Raw genomic sequence first — 18,037 nt, 5'->3', positions numbered from 1 at the left:
TCTATGATAAGTCCTTCATAGTCAGTGTCAACCTCAATGCCTTCACAATACGAATCTTTTTTTATCTTCATTGTACCACTTCCTGTGGGTACACCTCACCTGACAGGTCTCTGGAAGCTTTCTGGATCCTGCTGCAGATGCCTTTTTGAGTGTGGTCCCTATCGGCCACTGAGAGAAGCTTCAGTCTTCCATGCAAGCTCTAGCACTAACTACAGATCCTCTAGCACGGTGGTTTTCAACCTATTCTCCATTGTGGGCTGCATACGCAGCTCTCTCTGTGTTCTGTGGGCCGCATCCACACAATATATATTCTACCTGTATGGCCACATGGGCTGCAGCTGTGTGCTCACTGGGCCGCAAGCGGTCCACGGGTTGAGAACCACTGCTCTAGCATCAAGATTCTAGCCTCTGGACAGTAGAAAGAGCTGAAGTCTGAAAAGATGTGAAGAGCCTGTGGGATAAGATCCTGGCAGAAGACTAGCAGACAGCCTTGCAGTTCCTTGCTGATCTGGAGCACTGCTGAAGAACGCAAGACTAGCGTGGATGTAGGAATATGGATCCCAGGCTTGAAGCCAGCAAGCAGTTTGCTCAGTAACCCAATACAGTATTAAAATACAAGCTACTGGACATGCTTGCCAAACTGATACAATGCTTTCTTCCCTCCCCCACTCTCAGTCTTTACTAAACCTAGGGCAGCGGTTCTTAAACTATGGGGCAGGCCTCCCAAGAGAGGTGAGGGAATATGTCAAGGGAGGTGGGAGCTGTGCGCTTTTCATTTATTTAGTTTTTGGAAGGGGAGTGGGGGGGGAGAGCTCTAGCTGTCAGCCCCAGGTGACTGGTCCTTATGCAGAAGGGCTGTGCACACCCAGGAGGCAGGGATAAAGGGGACAGCTGCAGTCCCGTCACCTGGGCTCTCCCCCCCACCCCCAATCCCTCACCTGGAGGCAACTTAGGCTCTCGTTCCCCACACCTCATTCCCTCACCAGTAGGCAGCCCGGGCTCAGGCTCTCCTTCCTCCCCTGCCCCATCCCTCACCTGGAGGTGGCAGGGTTCCAACTCTCAGCCCTGCGGAGGCAGCAGCAGCACAGAACTAATGGTGGCAATGGGGCGCCAGGTCTGCTGTGACAAGTGATACTGACCAATATCACTTTTCATATTGCCTTCCTTACTTCTGTGCAGTGCTGCCTTCAGAGCTGGGCACCCAGCCAGCAGTCACTGCTCTCCGCTATGCCTTCAGAGCTGGGTGGCAGTATATATACTTGTGGGAGGGCGTAAACAACAACTACAGACACAAAGAAGGGGGCCCAATCAAATACGTTTGAGAACCACTGACCGTGGGGATGGTTGCAGATCATAATATGCCACTTACTCTCAACCTGAAAGACAGACGTTACACAACACCTACCTGTACGACTTGTTTCTGTGGTTGTGCTGGCTGCGTGGTTGAAATCTGTGTTTTGTCCCGAGTGCCCCGGGTACGTTCACTGCCCACCGAAGTCATCATATACAGTATATACAAAACAATGTATGTACAAAATAGAAAATCTGAAATAAAAGGAAAAAACGTATCAGCTGGTTAAGACAGGATACATATCCTTGAACTACAGTACCAGAGATATTACATATCCAAACTCAAGGAAGAAGGGTAAACTCACCCACATGATTTATTGCCTGTCTCTTACCATTAAGGCATGAAAATACAACTTTTTCAACTGGCTAGGAGCAAAATAGCATACACAGAGACAACTACTGTGAGTACTTAGGCAAAAGACAAATTCAATGCATAACTGGTCATCGGCATGGACAAATATTCTTAAATGCATCTGCAGTAAACTACATACAGAAATTAGAAACACTGCTGCATGCCCAATTTTTTCAAATACAGGCCTACAGTAGTTAGGAGCCTTTTTTAGAAGTTACCTAGGAATTTTATAGCTAATCCTATTATTGCTATATCCTGGTCTAATTTATTATTTTTCATCTTCTTCCTCTTCCATTTACACATAAATACAACTTTTATTGACCAAGACTGAACTCAGCCATTAAGATTTCTGATGTGATATTTAAAATGTATTCAATAGATTCTGAAGAGAAACACAGTATTTCCTGAACTCTTACATATTTAATTGGAAAAAGGCTGCCTTTACCAGGAATTGACTGTAGCATGATCTGAACCGGAAGACCGTGTTTCACCTGGTTTTATGAATAGGTTTGCCAAAGCCAAACAGTCCTTCAGGCTAAATTTGTCTACAGAGCTCCAACATGAATAAACCTTCACAGCAACTGCACTTTTGCATTCAAAAGACCCAAATCAAACAGAACACATGTAATTGAAGCTCAGCTGGCAGTGTGATCTACATGAAAACTAACATACGTAGTAGTGGACACTATTTAAACTAAAAAGTGCATCAATTATGTCACACACTACCTCGCCTTGGCTGTTCAGTAATACTTCACATATACATTGCAAGACAACAACCTTCAGCAGAGTTTAAAGTAACTTCCTTTGATAAAAGTTCTCTAATGGTAAACTTGAAATACTCATATATCCACTAGCACTTCTTTACATAAATAGCTTTTGAACTATACTATCTGGAAAAAACAGTTAGTGTCCCTCTGAATTCCAGTACACTGAAGATTTAAGTTCAGGTAAACGAATTATACCTTTGAGTCACTTTTGTTTTGTGCTGCCCAGGACATCATAATTTGAATCCAACTTATAAGCAATGAGTAAGGTACTCTGTACACAGAGTCTGGAAAAAGCATTACTACATTTCAAAGACTAAGGCTGATAGTTTCACACTTTGGTACCTGAAGTTACACACCTAAACAAAATCAAAATGGCCCCATTGTTTAAGAGGTGCTGCACACCTGCAACTCCCACCGACTCCAACTTGAGTTGTGTGCACTCAGCCCCCCTAAAACCAGCCCATTTTTTTAATTGCTAATTAAAGATTTGGGTCCCTAAAGCTAGGCACTCACTTGAAATGTCTAAATCTACTTGCACTAAATAAGTTTGTCTCTATATTATGGAAATATCCAAGTTTAACATATGGTTGGAGCTCCGCTATTTTATAACATGGTTTCTTTTTGTCTGTACAAACAGAAACCAAATGGAACCATGTTAAAGAACCAGGTTTTAACCTTCGATGCCTAGGCTAACACAGAGTTCCTTATAATAGGCTTATAACCTTTTTTGCCTGCCCACGCAGACCAAAATAAACCATTTTATTACACAGCTGTGCCACAACCATCTTTCACAACCATGTTTACTTTCCAGTGTGAAACAACTCCTTAAAACACACACACACACGGTTTTAGTTCTATTGGGAAATCAAACTGTACAGCATGGTTTGGCCTGCAAGCATGCATAAAGACAAATACTGTTAGTGTTATAGCAGAGGTTGTTTTGAAGTGTTAGCCCTGATTAGAGACCCAGATTAACACCCTATTTTTTAACCCAGTTATTACTCAGCTTCACCCCATCCATGCTGACCAGCAAGCCAGCATTATAACCTGGCTCAGCTGCAAGCAAGAACAATCATGCTTACAGTCTAGGGTTGCCAACTGTTTAATCGCACAAACCCAAACACCCTTGCCCTGAGGCCATGCCCCCCCCCAATCACTTGCTCTCCCCCACCCACACTCACTTTCACCATGCTGGGGCAGGGGTGCGGGAGGGGGTGCAGGCTCTGGGAGGGAGTTTGGGTGCAGGAGAAGGCTCAGGGCTGGGGCAGAGGTGCCGGAGGGGGTGAGGGCTCCAAGCAGCGCTTATCTCGGGCAGCTCCCAGAAGCAACCAGCATGTCTGGCTCCTAGGTTCAGGGGCAGCCAGGCAGCTCTGCACGCTGCCCCTGCCTGCAGGGACTGCCCCCAGAGCTCCCACTGGCCACGGTTCCCAGCCAATGGGAGCTGTGAAGTTGGCACTCAAGGCAGGGACAGTGCGCAGAGACCCCCAGCCGTCCCTTTGCCTAGGAGCCAGAAAGACATGCCAGTCGCTTCCGGGAGCCATGCGGAGCCAGGGCAGGTAGGGAGCCTGCCTTAGCCCTGCTGCGCCACCGACCAGACTTTTAGCAGTCTATTAAAATCTCCTGGATTGGTTTCATTAGCCACCAGGAGACTGATTCTGATTCCAGGAGACTCCCGGCCAATCCAGGAGGGTTGGCAACCCTATTAGGGTAATAAAGTACATCTACACAGCAAAACACAACAAAGAAAAAACATGACAGCAAGTCTCAGAGCCCAGGTCACCTGACTTGGGCTCCCAGTATGGAGCTAAAAATAGCAGTGTAGCTGTTAGGGTGCAGACTGGAGCCCAGGCTCTGAGTTCTGGCAAGGTGGGAGGGTCTCAGAGTCCAGGCTCAAGCCCACACCCTAACGTCTATACTGCTATTTTTAGCTCTATTGTGGGAGCCTGAGTCAGTTGACCCAGGCTCAGACACTTGCTGCAGCAGGGTTTGGTTTTGTTTGTTTGCTTGGCTATGTAGATGTACCCACAGAGTTTAAGGCCAGAGGAACTGTCAGATCATCTAATCTGACCTCCTGCACATTCACAGGCCACTAAACCCTACACTGTTACTCCTGCATTGAGCCCAGTAATCTGGATTAGAATAATGTATTACAGCCCTCCAGAGACTAAAATTTAAGCATGTTTCTTAAAAACCATTGTTGAAAGCCCTGTGGAGATGCAACCTTACAAATAAAAACTATTACAGTTGAACCTCAGGGTTACGAACTGACCAGTCAACCACATGCCTCATTTGGAGCTCAAAGTATTCAATCAGGCAGCAGCAGAGACCAAAAAAAAAAAAAGAAGAAGAAGAAAATCCAGTACAATACTGCGTTAAACAAACTACTAAAAAAACAAAAGGAAAGCAGTACATTTCTTCGGCATAGTTAAGTTTCAAAGCTGTGTTAAATCAATGTTCAGTTGTAAACTTTTGAAAGAATACCCATAATGTTTTGTTCACAGTTATGAACATTTCAGAGTTACAAACAACCTCCATTCCCAAGGTGTTCAAAACCCAGAGGTTCTACTCTTCTCAGTTTGTATTCTGGTAGCTCCCAAATGCCACAGACACACCCTGGAAACCTCCACTGAAGACCTGGCGGGTTAAGGGCTTGCCTACACAGTGAGTTAGTGCATGGAAAGCCAAGGTGTGAATCTACAGCACAACAGCTTGCTGAGCACTCTCGCCGTGTGGACATTGCTACAGCACTGTGAAAGTACCAGAGTGCAGTTTAACGTACTGCCAGGACTTTCACTGTACTGTAGCTGTGTCCACTCAAGAGCATCAGAGCATGGCAAACCGGCATGCTGTACATTCACACATCCTGGGTTGCTGCACACTAACTCACCATGTAGACAGGTCCTAAAAAACCATGCTTTAAATGGTTTTATTGCACCACTGCACCTAGTGTGTACCAGCCAAGGAAACAGCACCTTCCTAGCAAGAAGAGGGTTAGGGTCATGCTCTACACAGATGCTAACATTACTCCCTAACTCAGCATAGATAGGGCCCTGCTGTATCACTTCCTCACTAGAATTTCACCAAATTCCCACAATCATCCTTTACAGCGGTATAAGAAGAAATACCAGAATGGCAACAGACACCTGCTGCTTTCTAAATCAGAGGTTAGCATGGTGCTGAGAATTTTCAGTATTAAGTGGATATTGCTAATTATTTAAGATGTGATTTAACAAGAGCCTCTCTCCCTAACAGACTGGCTTCTCCTTCAGCTTGATCCTGTAGGTTAGTCAAATCCTTTTGACAGTCTGTTGCCATGGAAATGACCAGTATGTCACAAATTCAAGCATCACATCTTGACTGCAAGATCAAGTGAGGAGGATAAGATGGGCTGGGAGGGATAGAACTCCTGGTTAAAGATCTATTCAGGAAAGTTACAAATCCATTTGTCAGCTTTTTGTGTGTCAGAACAGTCCATGTTGATGTCTGGCCCAGTGTGAAAATCCCTTGATTGCAGTTCATATTTGACCTTGCAAAGATAAGTATTCCAGATACACTGCTGCTCCAATATGCACCCGGAACAGCTGTTTTTTGAATAAATGGATTCATGTTAAGCTACAGACCTTTACAGCACAAGTGTTGGAGGAGGGGGAAAGTGCTCCAGTAACACAACAGACTGGACTTTCAGACACTGCTGTAAAGAAGCAGTCACACTTTCCCTTACGACAGTAAAAACTCTGCTACTTGGGATCAGTTTCAGCAAATCATCCCAAGCCCATTGTAAATTAAGCTCACCCTCATCTGGGAGATACTAATTCCCTCTAATAGAAACCCATCTACTAGCTAAAACCCCCTCAATTTGAATAGTGTTTAGCTTCTCAAGTGCTAAAAAACTCCTCACTGGAGGAGATCTGAAGGAGACCAGCCCTGAGCACTTTCAGAACATGATGCAAAACTCAACTTTAGTAATATCTCACAAAAGCCTTCCCACTGTAAAAAAGGCTAAAGAATGAATTTGTAGAAGTCTCCAAGTACAGTGGCTGGCTAAACCGCAAAGTGGAGAAGAGCAGGGACATTTACAGACAAACAACTCTTAAGTTCATATTTAATGCCATTGATTGTACAGAATCTAGCACAAAGGGGCCCTGATCCTTGATTGGGATTCCTAGACAGTATCATGAATACAAGAATGCCTGAGAAATATTAAGGAACAGCAATAACTGCTCCACACCAGAGGTTGAATGCAGCTAGCTAGTTTCCCAATGTAGTCCCAATTTTCATGTGCCAACTCTGAACTTTCCTCAAGAGAAATTAGTTCCCCCAAAGGTTCACACACCTCATCACAGGGTAGAATTCCTGAGCATTTGGTTTTGTTTTGAGGAGGGAAAATATCAAAAGAGGAGTTTATAAAAGTTAGCACTGAAAAAAGTCCTTGTAAATTTTTGAAAGGTTTCATAACTTTTTTTGGATCTTCTCTCCAAGTGCGCTTGGCCTACAAATTTGACATTTATTTCGTTGGCCTTGCTAAAGAGAAGTGGTTTTACTGAGAGGGTACTCCCTGTATAATGAGCCACGGTAGAAAACGCTCAATGCAGAAGTGTGTATGTGGCTTAAAAGTGGAAGGATGAACTACCACACTCATACTAAGCTATCCAATTGAGCCCACCCCAAAAAATACCCTTTCCAAAAATTCTTCCTTTAAAAAGGAGGAGTCTGGCAATGAACAGTTACAGGATATAGCCATTTGCCCACTGTCATATCATCTTTCAGTATTCACTATCAACTCACCTGTCCTTACACTGCCACCCACTCTTAACCACATAAAATTTGTGTGAGTGCGTACACACACCCACCCCCCCAAACCAGGAGATTACAAAATCCTATTTCCCATTACACTAACATATACTATAAAATTAGTCACTGCAAAAAACCTACACATTCATTCTTACATAATATTGTTACTGGAACAATCTTTTAAGGTCTACATATACATTTACATAAACTTGCACCTAAATCAACTAATTTCATATATCAAAACAGATCAATAAATTCAATTCTACTCAAAAATAGTTTCCTATGCCACATACTCACCACACTATGCAAAAGTTTACAGAACTCTGATATAACAATGTACCTTGGGACTCTATTCCATTTGAAATCTTTTCTATAGATGTAATAAACAATTTATAAAACCCAATAGTGTATTTCCATTACAGAACAAAACAAGCAGCAAATTTCAGGCTCGGTGGGCGAGAGATTATGGGGCAGTAGAGAACTGCTTGCAATCTTTTAATTATTCATTTCCTAATTTAAACTTTATTTTTAAAAGGTACAGAGTTTCTATAAAGAGTGTAAAATTGTTGTTTGGGTGCTAGTTTGAGTCCACTGAAACATACTTTCAGCTTTAACTCTTATGTATGTGTTTTGTTTGTGAATCGGGTCTAGTGAAATTAGCAACTGCACACTACTCCTTTGAAACCCTCTGCATTGTTACTCTGAATGCCCAATCTTCCTTGGTGCATCCTCCCAATCCAGTGGGGTCTTGATCCCAACTGGGGCCTCGAGACACTACCGCAACAAATATTAAACAACACAGCAGCAGCAGCACAAGTTTTTTTAAAACCTGAAAACCCTCAAGGGAAGATTCAGTCCATCAGGACTAGGGAGGTCTCGATCAGCGGCAAGTGTGAGGTTCTGTGTGCCTCTTAGTATCTGTTGCTCTTTTATAATATATTCTGTACCTGATCTACTGTGAGAAAACAGAGTCATGTATTACACTCATTGAGAAATGTTCTTTAAATCCTAAATGCCTGTGTTGTGTGTTAGTGTTCCGTAATTTGTAGTTAAAAGACATCCTTGTTTACAGAAGGCTTTGAAGTGCTTCTATCCAAAGAAGGGAGGATAGTAAAAACTGTCAGCACTGGAATTTTCTGTCTTCCCAAGCACACTAAACTATTTTAATCTGCATAGAAACTTTTTTTAAACACCATAATAGAGGCTCAAACTAGAGAGAGACAGACAGACACAGACCAAATTAAAAAAAACAACAGTAAGAGGACCAAAAAAATTCCATCGTGGCTAGACAAGGTAAAAGAGGCAGTCAGAGTCAAAAGTCAAATCCGACTGAGGAAAACAGAAAGGACCACAAACTCTGGCAAGTCAAGTGTAAAAGTATAATTAGGCCAACCAAGAGAGAATCTGAAGAGCAGCTAGCTAAAAAGTCACCGCAAATGTTTTCGTTTTAAGTACATCAGAAGCAGAAAGCCTGCCAAACAACAAGTGGAGCCACTGGACAACCCAGGTGCTAAGGAAGCACTCAAGTAAGATAAGGTTATTGCAGAGAAGCTAAATTAATTCTTTGCATCAGTCTTTGCTACAGAGGATATGAGAGAGATTCCCACACCTTAGCCATTCCTTTAAAGTGACAAATCTAAGGAACTGTCCCAGACTAAGGTATCAACAGAGGTGGTTTTGGAACCAACTGATAAATTAAACAGTAGTAAGGCACCAGGATCAGATTGTATTCACCCAAGCGTTCTGAAAAAACTCAAATATGAAACTGCAGAATTACTAACTATGGTATGTAACCTACCGCTTAAATCAGTCTCTGGATCACATGAATGGAGGATAACTAATGAAACGCCAATTTTAAAAAAGCTCTAGAGGCAATCCTGGCAAATGTAAACCTAACTTCAGTATCATGCAAACTGGTTGACACTATAGTGAAGAACACCATATGTTTGGGAAGAGTGAACACTGCTTTTGTAAAGAGAAATCACGCCCCACCAATCTATTAGAATTCTTGGAGGGAATTAAAAAACAAGGGTGATCCAGGTGAACAAGGGTGATCCAGTTGATATAGCATACCTAGACTTTCAGAAACCCTTTGACAAGGCCCCTTACCAAAGGCTCTGAAGTAAAGCAAGCAGTCATGGGATGAGAAGGAAGGTCCTCCTGTAGACCAGTAACAGGTTAAAAGATAGGAAACAGAAGGCAGGAATAAATTATCAGTTTTCACAGTGGAGAGAGGTAAATAGCAGGGTCCCCCAAGGATCTGTACCAGGAAATGTGTTGTTCAACATATTCATAAATTATCTGGGAAAAGGGGTAAACAGTGAGGTGGCAAAGTCTGCAGATGATACAAAATTACTCAAGATAATTACGGTAAGCAGACTGCAAAACCGTAACTCACAAAAGGCATCTAACAAAACTGGCTGACTGGGCAACAAAATGGAAGAGGAAATTCAATGTTGATAAATGCAAAGTAATGCACATTGGAAAACATAATCCCAGCTATACATACAAAATAATGGGGTCTAAATTAGCTGTTACCGTTCAAGAAAGATCTTGGAGTCATCATAGATAGTACTCTGAAAACATCTACTCAATCAGGAGTTGCAATCAAAAAAGCTAACAAAATGTTAGGAAAGGGTTAAGACAGAAAATATCTTAATTCCACTATATAAATCCATGGTGCGTCTACACCTTGAATATTGCATGCAGTTCTGGTCAGCCCATCTCATAAAAAATATTAGAATTGCAAAAAGTACAGAGAATGGCAACAAAAATTATTAGGGGGCTTGAACAGCTTCCATAAGAGGAAAGATTAAAGGCTGACTGTTCATCTTAGAAAAAAAGAGGACTGAGGCCTGGGGGAATATGACAGAGGACTACAAAATCATGAATGGTATGGAGAAAGTGAATTAGAATTTTATTTACCCCTTCACATAGCACAAGAGCCAGGGGTCCCCCAGGAAATTGGTATGGAGCAAGTTTAAAACAAACCTAGGAAGTACTTCTTGTCACAACGCACAATCAACCTGTGGAATTCATTGCCAGGGGAACTTATGAATATCAAAAGTAAAACTGGGTTCAAAAACAAAATAAGTTCCTGGAGGACAGGTACATCAAAGGCTATTAGCCATGATGGTCAGGGATGAAACCCTATGGCCTGGGTATCCCTAAGCTTCTGACTGCCAGGAGCTGGGACTGGACCACTCAATAACTGCCCTGTTAATTCCCTCTGAAGCATTTGGCTGTCAGAAGACAGGATATTGGGCTAGATGGACCATTGATTTGACCCAGTATTGCCATTCTTATGTTTTTATGTAATTCAGTTCTTTCCTTAAAGCAGGGAAGTGCTGGTAGCTGTTTTAAGTTTCCTCATACCCCATCATAAAGACCAAGTTTTTCACCAGCATCAGACCATACAAGAGAAATGTAAGTTGCTCTCAGTAGTACTAGTTATTATTAGCACAACTACTGCATAAGCTTCTAGAGATTCCAACCATCTTACAAGAATTTGGATACCACACTGGCTCTTATGCTTCTTCTGGTCCCATTGCAGTTTCAGCTTCTACTAAGCCAGCAGTTCTCAAAAACTGTGGGTCAGGGCCCCAAAGTGGGTCGTGAACCCGTTTTTATGGGGTCGCCAAAGTTGCTGTTAGATTTGCTGGGGCCCGGGGCCAAAGCCCGAGCCCCACCGAAGCTCAGGGCGGTGGGGCTCAGGCTTTGGGCCCTCCCGCTTGGGGCCATGTAGTAATTTTTGTTGTCACAAGGGGGTCACGATGCAATGAAGTTTGAGAACCCCTGTACTATGCTAATATGTTGTGAAGTCCACACTCTCTCCACTTCTGCAAGAGAGCCAAGACCTGACAATCTGGCTTAAGCAAGAGCAAAAGGAAAGAAAGCTAGCTCTGTAGCATGCTCTCCTCCTAACCAGTCAACCCTATGGTAGGCCGTCCGTGGGTGGGGGTGAAGAACCCAGACCCACTGTTTAGGAAGGGGCAGGGCTGGTCGCTCCCCACTGGATATTCCCCCCATCACCTTCAAAACACACAGGGCAAAGCAACATGTTACTGAAAGCTATCCACACTAACTTGTGCAACACTTCACACCTCCTCATCTCCCAGTTAAGAGTAGGGAACAGCAGCAGACCAGGTGAGCACCCAACTGCACAGCGTCTGCAGGATTACTGCAGATCAAGGAAGCAGCTCCCCATGGAGCAAAAGGAAATGCACCTGGGAGGCACAGAGCTCTCAGACAGAGAGAAAGGCAAATCATCTGTTTAGTTCAAAATGTGAATGGAGATTTGTGACCTCAGCTTAATCAATGCTGCCATCTGTTACTACTACAGGTAACACTGGTAAAATTTAAGTGACAGAGACAGTTTAGGTAAAGTCAGAGGTGCACTGCCAAAGCCATATAGGAAAGCCTGCCTATCTCCTGCCTAAGCTATGACTGGCTCTTCTGGGTGCCATTACTCCTTCACGTTTCTCGTGACAACGTCAGCAGGACTATTTCAAAGCAGTACATGGTTGGGCTACTGCAGTACAGTGAACACTAGCTAAAAGCACAGATGAAGGGCAATGCAGGCCTGCATTTTGCCAAGAGTTCCAGTTGCTGGACAAAGCTATTAAAAAAATTAAAGTGAACATTTCCCAGTATCAGTCACCACCCAAAGTCAGCAGTATGCCGACAGTCCAAAAAGCAATTGTACACCCATCAACAAACAAGGGGTTAACCTAGTTTTACCAGTATGAAGGCAAGAAGGGACAATCAACAGATAAAGTTAACCAGACAAACCGACTATGGAGGTTTACAAAGTTTTCATAATTAATTTTCTTGGTCCATAAGCACCACTTAGATCCTGTCCTAAATAAACCTTTGGTACTTTTAGGAGAATATATAAGAACATAAGAATACCATACTGAGTCAGACCAATGGTCCATCTAGCCCAGTATCTTGTCTTCCAACAGTGGCCAGAGCCAGATGCTTCAAAAGGAATGAACAGAACAGGACAATTATTGAGTGATCTATCCCTGTTGTCCAGTCACAGCTTCTGTCAGTCAGAGGTTTAGGGATATCCATAGCATGGGGTTGCATCCCTGACCATCTGGGCTAATAGCCATTGATGGACCTATCTTCCAAGACGTACAAAAAACAAAAACTGTTAAAGCAATTAAGTGGTACAGTTCAACAGGTCAAGCTAAACAATTTACATCAATAAAAAACAAAACTAAAGAAATATCAGAAATGTAAGGATCAAAAGCTGGAATATTACAGCATGCAATTCATATTCAATTGAAGAAACATCAACTATTAACAAGACTGACGATTCAAGTAACAACTTAGCTACTAAGCTGAAAAGCTTTAAGAACACTGAATATTTTGATTAAGTCAGTTAATCAGATTCAAACAGGTATTAACAGAATAAGAAGAATTCTCCATTACCATAGGAGAGGGGAGCGGATAACTTCAGTTATTAAGCTAGAGAACATGGATTTCAGCTATTCAGTCTGGTATAGCTATCAACTTGGAGGCAGCCCTTAAAGTTTACCTCCATTCACGTATGAAAATGAACTCAAGGACATGCTGCAAATGGAAGAGTACGAAGCTCGGTGCTGCAAATCGCAGTAAAAAATCATACACAAACCCTGCACCAAAGACAAGATAACTTCCAGTGCTGGGAATTCACTTTGACCGTGGTGCTTGTAAATAAGGTGCTGTATGGGAAACAACAGGGTACCAGACAGAGGCCAACACGGTGCACGCTGTTGCCAGATCACAGGAATATGCTCAGTGCTTGTGTTCTCCCAGCCCCCTTTCTGCTCCCCCCTGCACTTCTGAATAGCATTCCCCTGGAACAGGTTCCAAACGAATTCCTAGAATAGAAACAGATACAAGCAACAGTATCTATAAATAGCCAAGCAAGGATTCAGACATATCTGACACTCTTGAACTGTAAGAAACGCAAACCTGCATGCCAAAGCGTTGCATGCCACTGCATCATAAAAAGAGTGCCTAACCCCAATTCACATTAGACATGGAAAACACTGAAAAGTGAAAGACAGTTCTATACATGAAGGTGCAGCTGTTTAAGGTTTGAACCACAGAGAGTCACCTTAATACAGATCTACAACCTTCTCACCAGATCACATTACAGCTTCCAACACAAATCCCAATGGCTAAATTACCAGCCATCAGGATCATCATCACAGCAAACACTGTTGAAAACCTAGCTAGGCTATATCTAGAGAGTCTTCACATCAAGTAAGTAAGTATGTTAATTAAATCAGATTTTTTATTCTATCTTCAGAATTTTGGTGGTGACCCCAAAAGTGGACAAATACCATGGACTGTGTGTGTTCCTACACTGTCTAGCACAATGGGCTTCTTCAGCAGTTCCACAACAACAGATTGCTACTTGTCACTCACTAACAATGCCCTTTTCACTGCACAAGGCACAAAATCAGGAGAGTCCCTGACTCAAAGATCTTACAATCTAAGCCAAAGGTTCCCAAACTGTGGGGTGCAAAGGTAGGGCATAGGCTGTGGCCAGCCAGGTGTCCAGGCCAGGCCAGCAGTGGGGAGGGTGTGCAGAAAGTCCCCATCAGTCCGGAGAGAGAAGGGAAGCAAAACCCTACTCAGAGAGCAGCCTAGTGTTCTCCCCACTGCTGCCCTTCCCCAGAAAGGATAGCCTGGTGGCTGCAGCCCTGCATATTTTAAACCCTCCAGAGCTTGCCAGACTAAGGGGCTCCAGGCCAGAAGGGAAGGAAGGCACAGAGCTCCAGCCTACTCAGGACCGCACTGCCAGGAGCTCCTCCAGGGATGAAACTAGCTGGGTTCTGCCACCGCCCCAGACACAAGCTCCCCCATTCCCCTCAGTGAGTCACTTTCTACCCCCAATGCCCGGGAGTCGAGGGGGCTGTTATAGGACTCCAACGGAAAAGAGAGGCACAGCAGCAGCAGCAACAAAAACGCTGGAATCTCTGAGCTAAGCAAAAGGAGACTGCATTCCTAGCCCAGCTTTGGAATACTCTCCAGTCTTCCCACAACTATCATGAAACCTTTTATTCCAGGGCACAGCACAATTTTTTAAAATTCAAAAGTGTATCAGATGAATTATTTGTGACACACCGGGCTTCGAAAAGCTAGTTTCACTAGATGGAGAAAAGGTAACTAATAGTTTCTATGCCCATATTAAAAGTTACTTGCTTTACCAACCTTGAGCTTATGTTGTGCACATGATTTTGATGAAAACTCAGATAGAGTATGTTTAGTAAAGTTTACTTTTCCAACTGAAAAGTTATTAGATGGCCCAGTTTTTGCTTAGAACTTTTTTTTGGTCAGGAACTCAGGTGCAAATAATCATGGAAATAAAAGAGAGAAGGACTAAGTCTTAGGGCATGTCTACAACATCCAGCATTTCGGATAACAGGAGTGTGAATAGGAGTGTGCACCAAAGTGCTGTGCTGTAATTCCCCCATGTGGGCACTGCAGGTGCAAACTAAAAGGTTCCTACTTGGCAGTAATGTATTCTTGTTTAAAGAGGACTACATTCATGTGGACTAGGAGCCTTTTAGCCTGTCCCTAGAGCAACAGCATGGGGGAGTTACAGCCAGCACTTTAGCGTGCACTGCTTTTCACAGCCATGCAGTCCAAAGTGCCAAGCACAGTGTAGACATGCACTTAGGAGGTGCTGCCAATGCTGCATTGTTCCTTGTTGTACTTTTACTACTGCTAGTGTTCTGACTAGTTTAAAAATAGTTAAACAGTGAGGTTTCCTCTAATTTCAATAGAACACTGTTCTACGGAGTAATCTTAAAGTCAGTAAATTCCACCCCCAATATCCAGCCTAAATTTTCTCCCCCTTAATTTCAATTGATTTGTACTGGTTGTACATCCTTGAACCCTTCTAAATAATTCCTCTCTCTCTGATGCGCACAACCTTCAAATATGTGTAGGCTTATCATAGATATCCCCCATGCCCTCTGTCATCTCTTTTCAGAGTAACAGCCGTGCTATTCTGTATTCACAAAAAGAAAAGGAGTACTTGTGGCACCTTAGAGACTAACCAAATTGGTCCAAATTGGTTAGTCTCTAAGGTGCCACAAGTACTCCTTATCTCTTTATATCTAGCTTTTTTAATCTTTCCTCAAGTCAATTCCTCCAACCACTTGATTGATAAATTGGAAGAAGTTCAGAGAAATAGGAAACAATGTCTTTCTGATAAGGAACATGCCCAAAAATGAATACAATATTCCAAGTGTAGTTGCACCAGAGCTGTACAGGGTGGGAATATTTGATCCCTCTGCATACACTATCAAAAAACTGCATTGGACTATTTGGTTGCCAACACTTGTATTGCAAATTCATATCTTAATGGATTTCCATTGGCATTATTGTTTACCAGACTTCCCTCATTTCATTGAATCCACTTGAATCTGGATTGCTTTCCCCCGGGGGGAACAGTTGCATTTTTTCTAAGCTGAATCTCTTTTCTTTCCACATTTCTCATCTGAAGCTTTCTATTTTTCAGTCTTCGCTATCATTTGCAACTCCTCAAAATTTAGTACCACCTGCAAAGTTCATTTACATGTTGTCTATATGATTCTAGAACATTAATAAAGATAGACACTGATCCCCACCATATTTCATTAGACCGAAGCTTGATATTCTGTCATCCTAAAATATAAATGATTAATTTCTACAACCCCATCAATAAAGAAAGAGAGCCCAGGGAGGATCTGGAATCCCCATCAGAGGTTTTAAAGAACAGGTTGGATCAACACCTGTCAGGAATGATCTAGGTTTACTTGGTCCTGTCACAGCACAGAGGGCTGATCTTGATGACTTCTCAAGGTCCCTTCCAGTCATACACTTCTATGATTCTATCTACAACATACTGCACAAAAATAGGTCTATCAGAGTGAGGTGCCTGCCCAATGTGGCACACAAACTAAAAGCAGGTATAATCTAGATCAGTTGATAGATATATGTTCAAATTTCCTCATCTTTTTTTTAAAAAATAATACAACATTTCTTTTATGGTGTCTGCCTTACTTCCTAATTCAAGTTGTTCATCTTACTTCTTAAAGAAAAATGTTAAAAGGAGTTAAGTATCTCAATCAAACTTTATTCCCTTTCTGATTTATTAATGGACCTACTTTAATATTTCTTTTCCTTCTGATGTTTGTTAAAGCCCTTCTTATTCCTCCTTTTGGCTAGCATTGACTGGTTCTGCTCTTTTTTCCTGCCTTTATCTTTCCTCCGTGAATCTTAACTGACTCAAGCATTTGGCTGCCACCCCTGTTCTCCATTTCCAGTACAAGGTTTTAACCTCCTCCACTCAGCTCTTTGAGCCAGTCTCTGATAAAATTCCACCCTGGCTGCTTCATGGTTCTTGCAATCTTCTTTCTCAGAGGAAATGTATGCTGTTACACCTTAATTAGCATATTTAAAGATTCCCGACATTTCCTTCACATTGATAGGCTTTAATACTCCCTCTTACAACAACTTATTCACTAAAGTTCCTCAAAACTTGTTTTCTGGAAATCTTACTCCTAGACTATTGCATTTTGTGAACCCTTTCCTTCCTTTATTATGCTGAATTAAAGTGGCTCCTGATCTAAGGTTCCATGCTCCATGTTTTAAACTTTTGTCATCCACCTGGTGAAAGTTACAAGCCACGTTCCCTGTGCTGATGGAGCTTGTAATTTTCATGAGTGCTCATGAAATGTAATCCTCAGAGAGCTACTTATGAGGCTTCTCAGAAACTGCAGCTGTACAAGCACTATCAACTGAGTTTGTAATCACCCTCAGCACCAGAGGAAAAAAAAAATACTGCATTTACATATGCTGCTAGATTTGTATGGAACAAGCAACTTCCAAGTAGCTTCAAATGTGGTTGAGCTGTGATGGTAACTAGCATCAGTTGCAAAACTTGTAACTTGCATGAGATCTCAAACACTGCGTAGGGTTTATGGAAACCTTGGAAATCAAACCTGTAGTGAAATTGTTGTTAAACAATTAAAAAAAAACCCCCACAAGTTATACAGTTCCAGCTCTGTTTTGTGACCTCTACTGGAATACAGGCCTAACAGAAGAGCTTTTTTTATTTTCATGTGGCACCCATGGGACATGACAAAAATAATCAAGTTACAAGCACCATTAAAAGGTTCTCAATTTATTATCAGTTACACACACAACTGAAAGAAATTCCCTGACCAAAACTGCAACCCCCCACCCCAACTCCAAAATTCAATTTCATTAAGATTATGGAGTAAGACGCCCCTTGCCTCTCTTTAAAGCATTTCTCAGACAGAATTGTTAAATTAAATCTGATATATTATTTATTAATCTAAAATACATTAATACTTTGTTTTAAACAGAAATTTCAAAGTCAGAGAAATCACAATTAAGATTCAAAAACTAACCGTAACTCTGCCCTTGCATCACTGCCCACTCTCCATTTACAGTGGTAGTCTCCAACACAGGCTACAGACCCACATGACCCTATCCCCACCAGCACCCTCTACAAGCTGGCCAACCAACTGCTTGCTACCCACCCTTTATGTACAAGTCAGAAAAATACCAATTTACTGGTATGAGACTCCCTTGCTGTATTTTGCACACCCTCCTGATATAGGCTGAAGATATCACTGTGTCCCTTCATCCTTCCTGTATGGATCAGGAACCCCTTCTTCCAGATACATGGCAGGGAACCCTCTATCGTCAGGATGTAATCCGGCACACCCTCCAAATGCAATATAAATATTTCCATGGGCTT

At 42.4% G+C, this 18,037-nt stretch overlaps 2 protein-coding genes across 7 annotated transcripts in view; one reads left to right on the top strand and one right to left on the bottom strand.

Moving 5' to 3' along the window:
* The window catches only part of UBAP2 (ubiquitin associated protein 2), a 136,219-nt gene that overhangs the window by 97,032 nt on the left and 21,150 nt on the right, over nt 1-18,037 (bottom strand). For all 6 annotated transcript variants that reach the window (XM_073343389.1, XM_073343392.1, XM_073343390.1 and 3 more), the window contains exon 2: nt 1,406-1,545. In XM_073343389.1, coding sequence (XP_073199490.1) covers nt 1,406-1,504 — 99 coding nt within the window. In that variant the 5' untranslated portion in view covers nt 1,505-1,545. The remainder of the gene's footprint in view (nt 1-1,405; nt 1,546-18,037) is intronic.
* The window catches only part of LOC140911093 (interferon beta-like), a 116,497-nt gene that overhangs the window by 88,117 nt on the left and 10,343 nt on the right, over nt 1-18,037 (top strand). The gene's annotated exons all lie outside the window — the stretch shown is intronic.

The sequence above is a fragment of the Lepidochelys kempii genome, chromosome 5 (genome assembly GCF_965140265.1).
Source record: "Lepidochelys kempii isolate rLepKem1 chromosome 5, rLepKem1.hap2, whole genome shotgun sequence".
Classification (NCBI taxonomy): domain Eukaryota; kingdom Metazoa; phylum Chordata; order Testudines; family Cheloniidae; genus Lepidochelys; species Lepidochelys kempii.
This window is presented reverse-complemented; position numbering and strand designations above follow the sequence as displayed.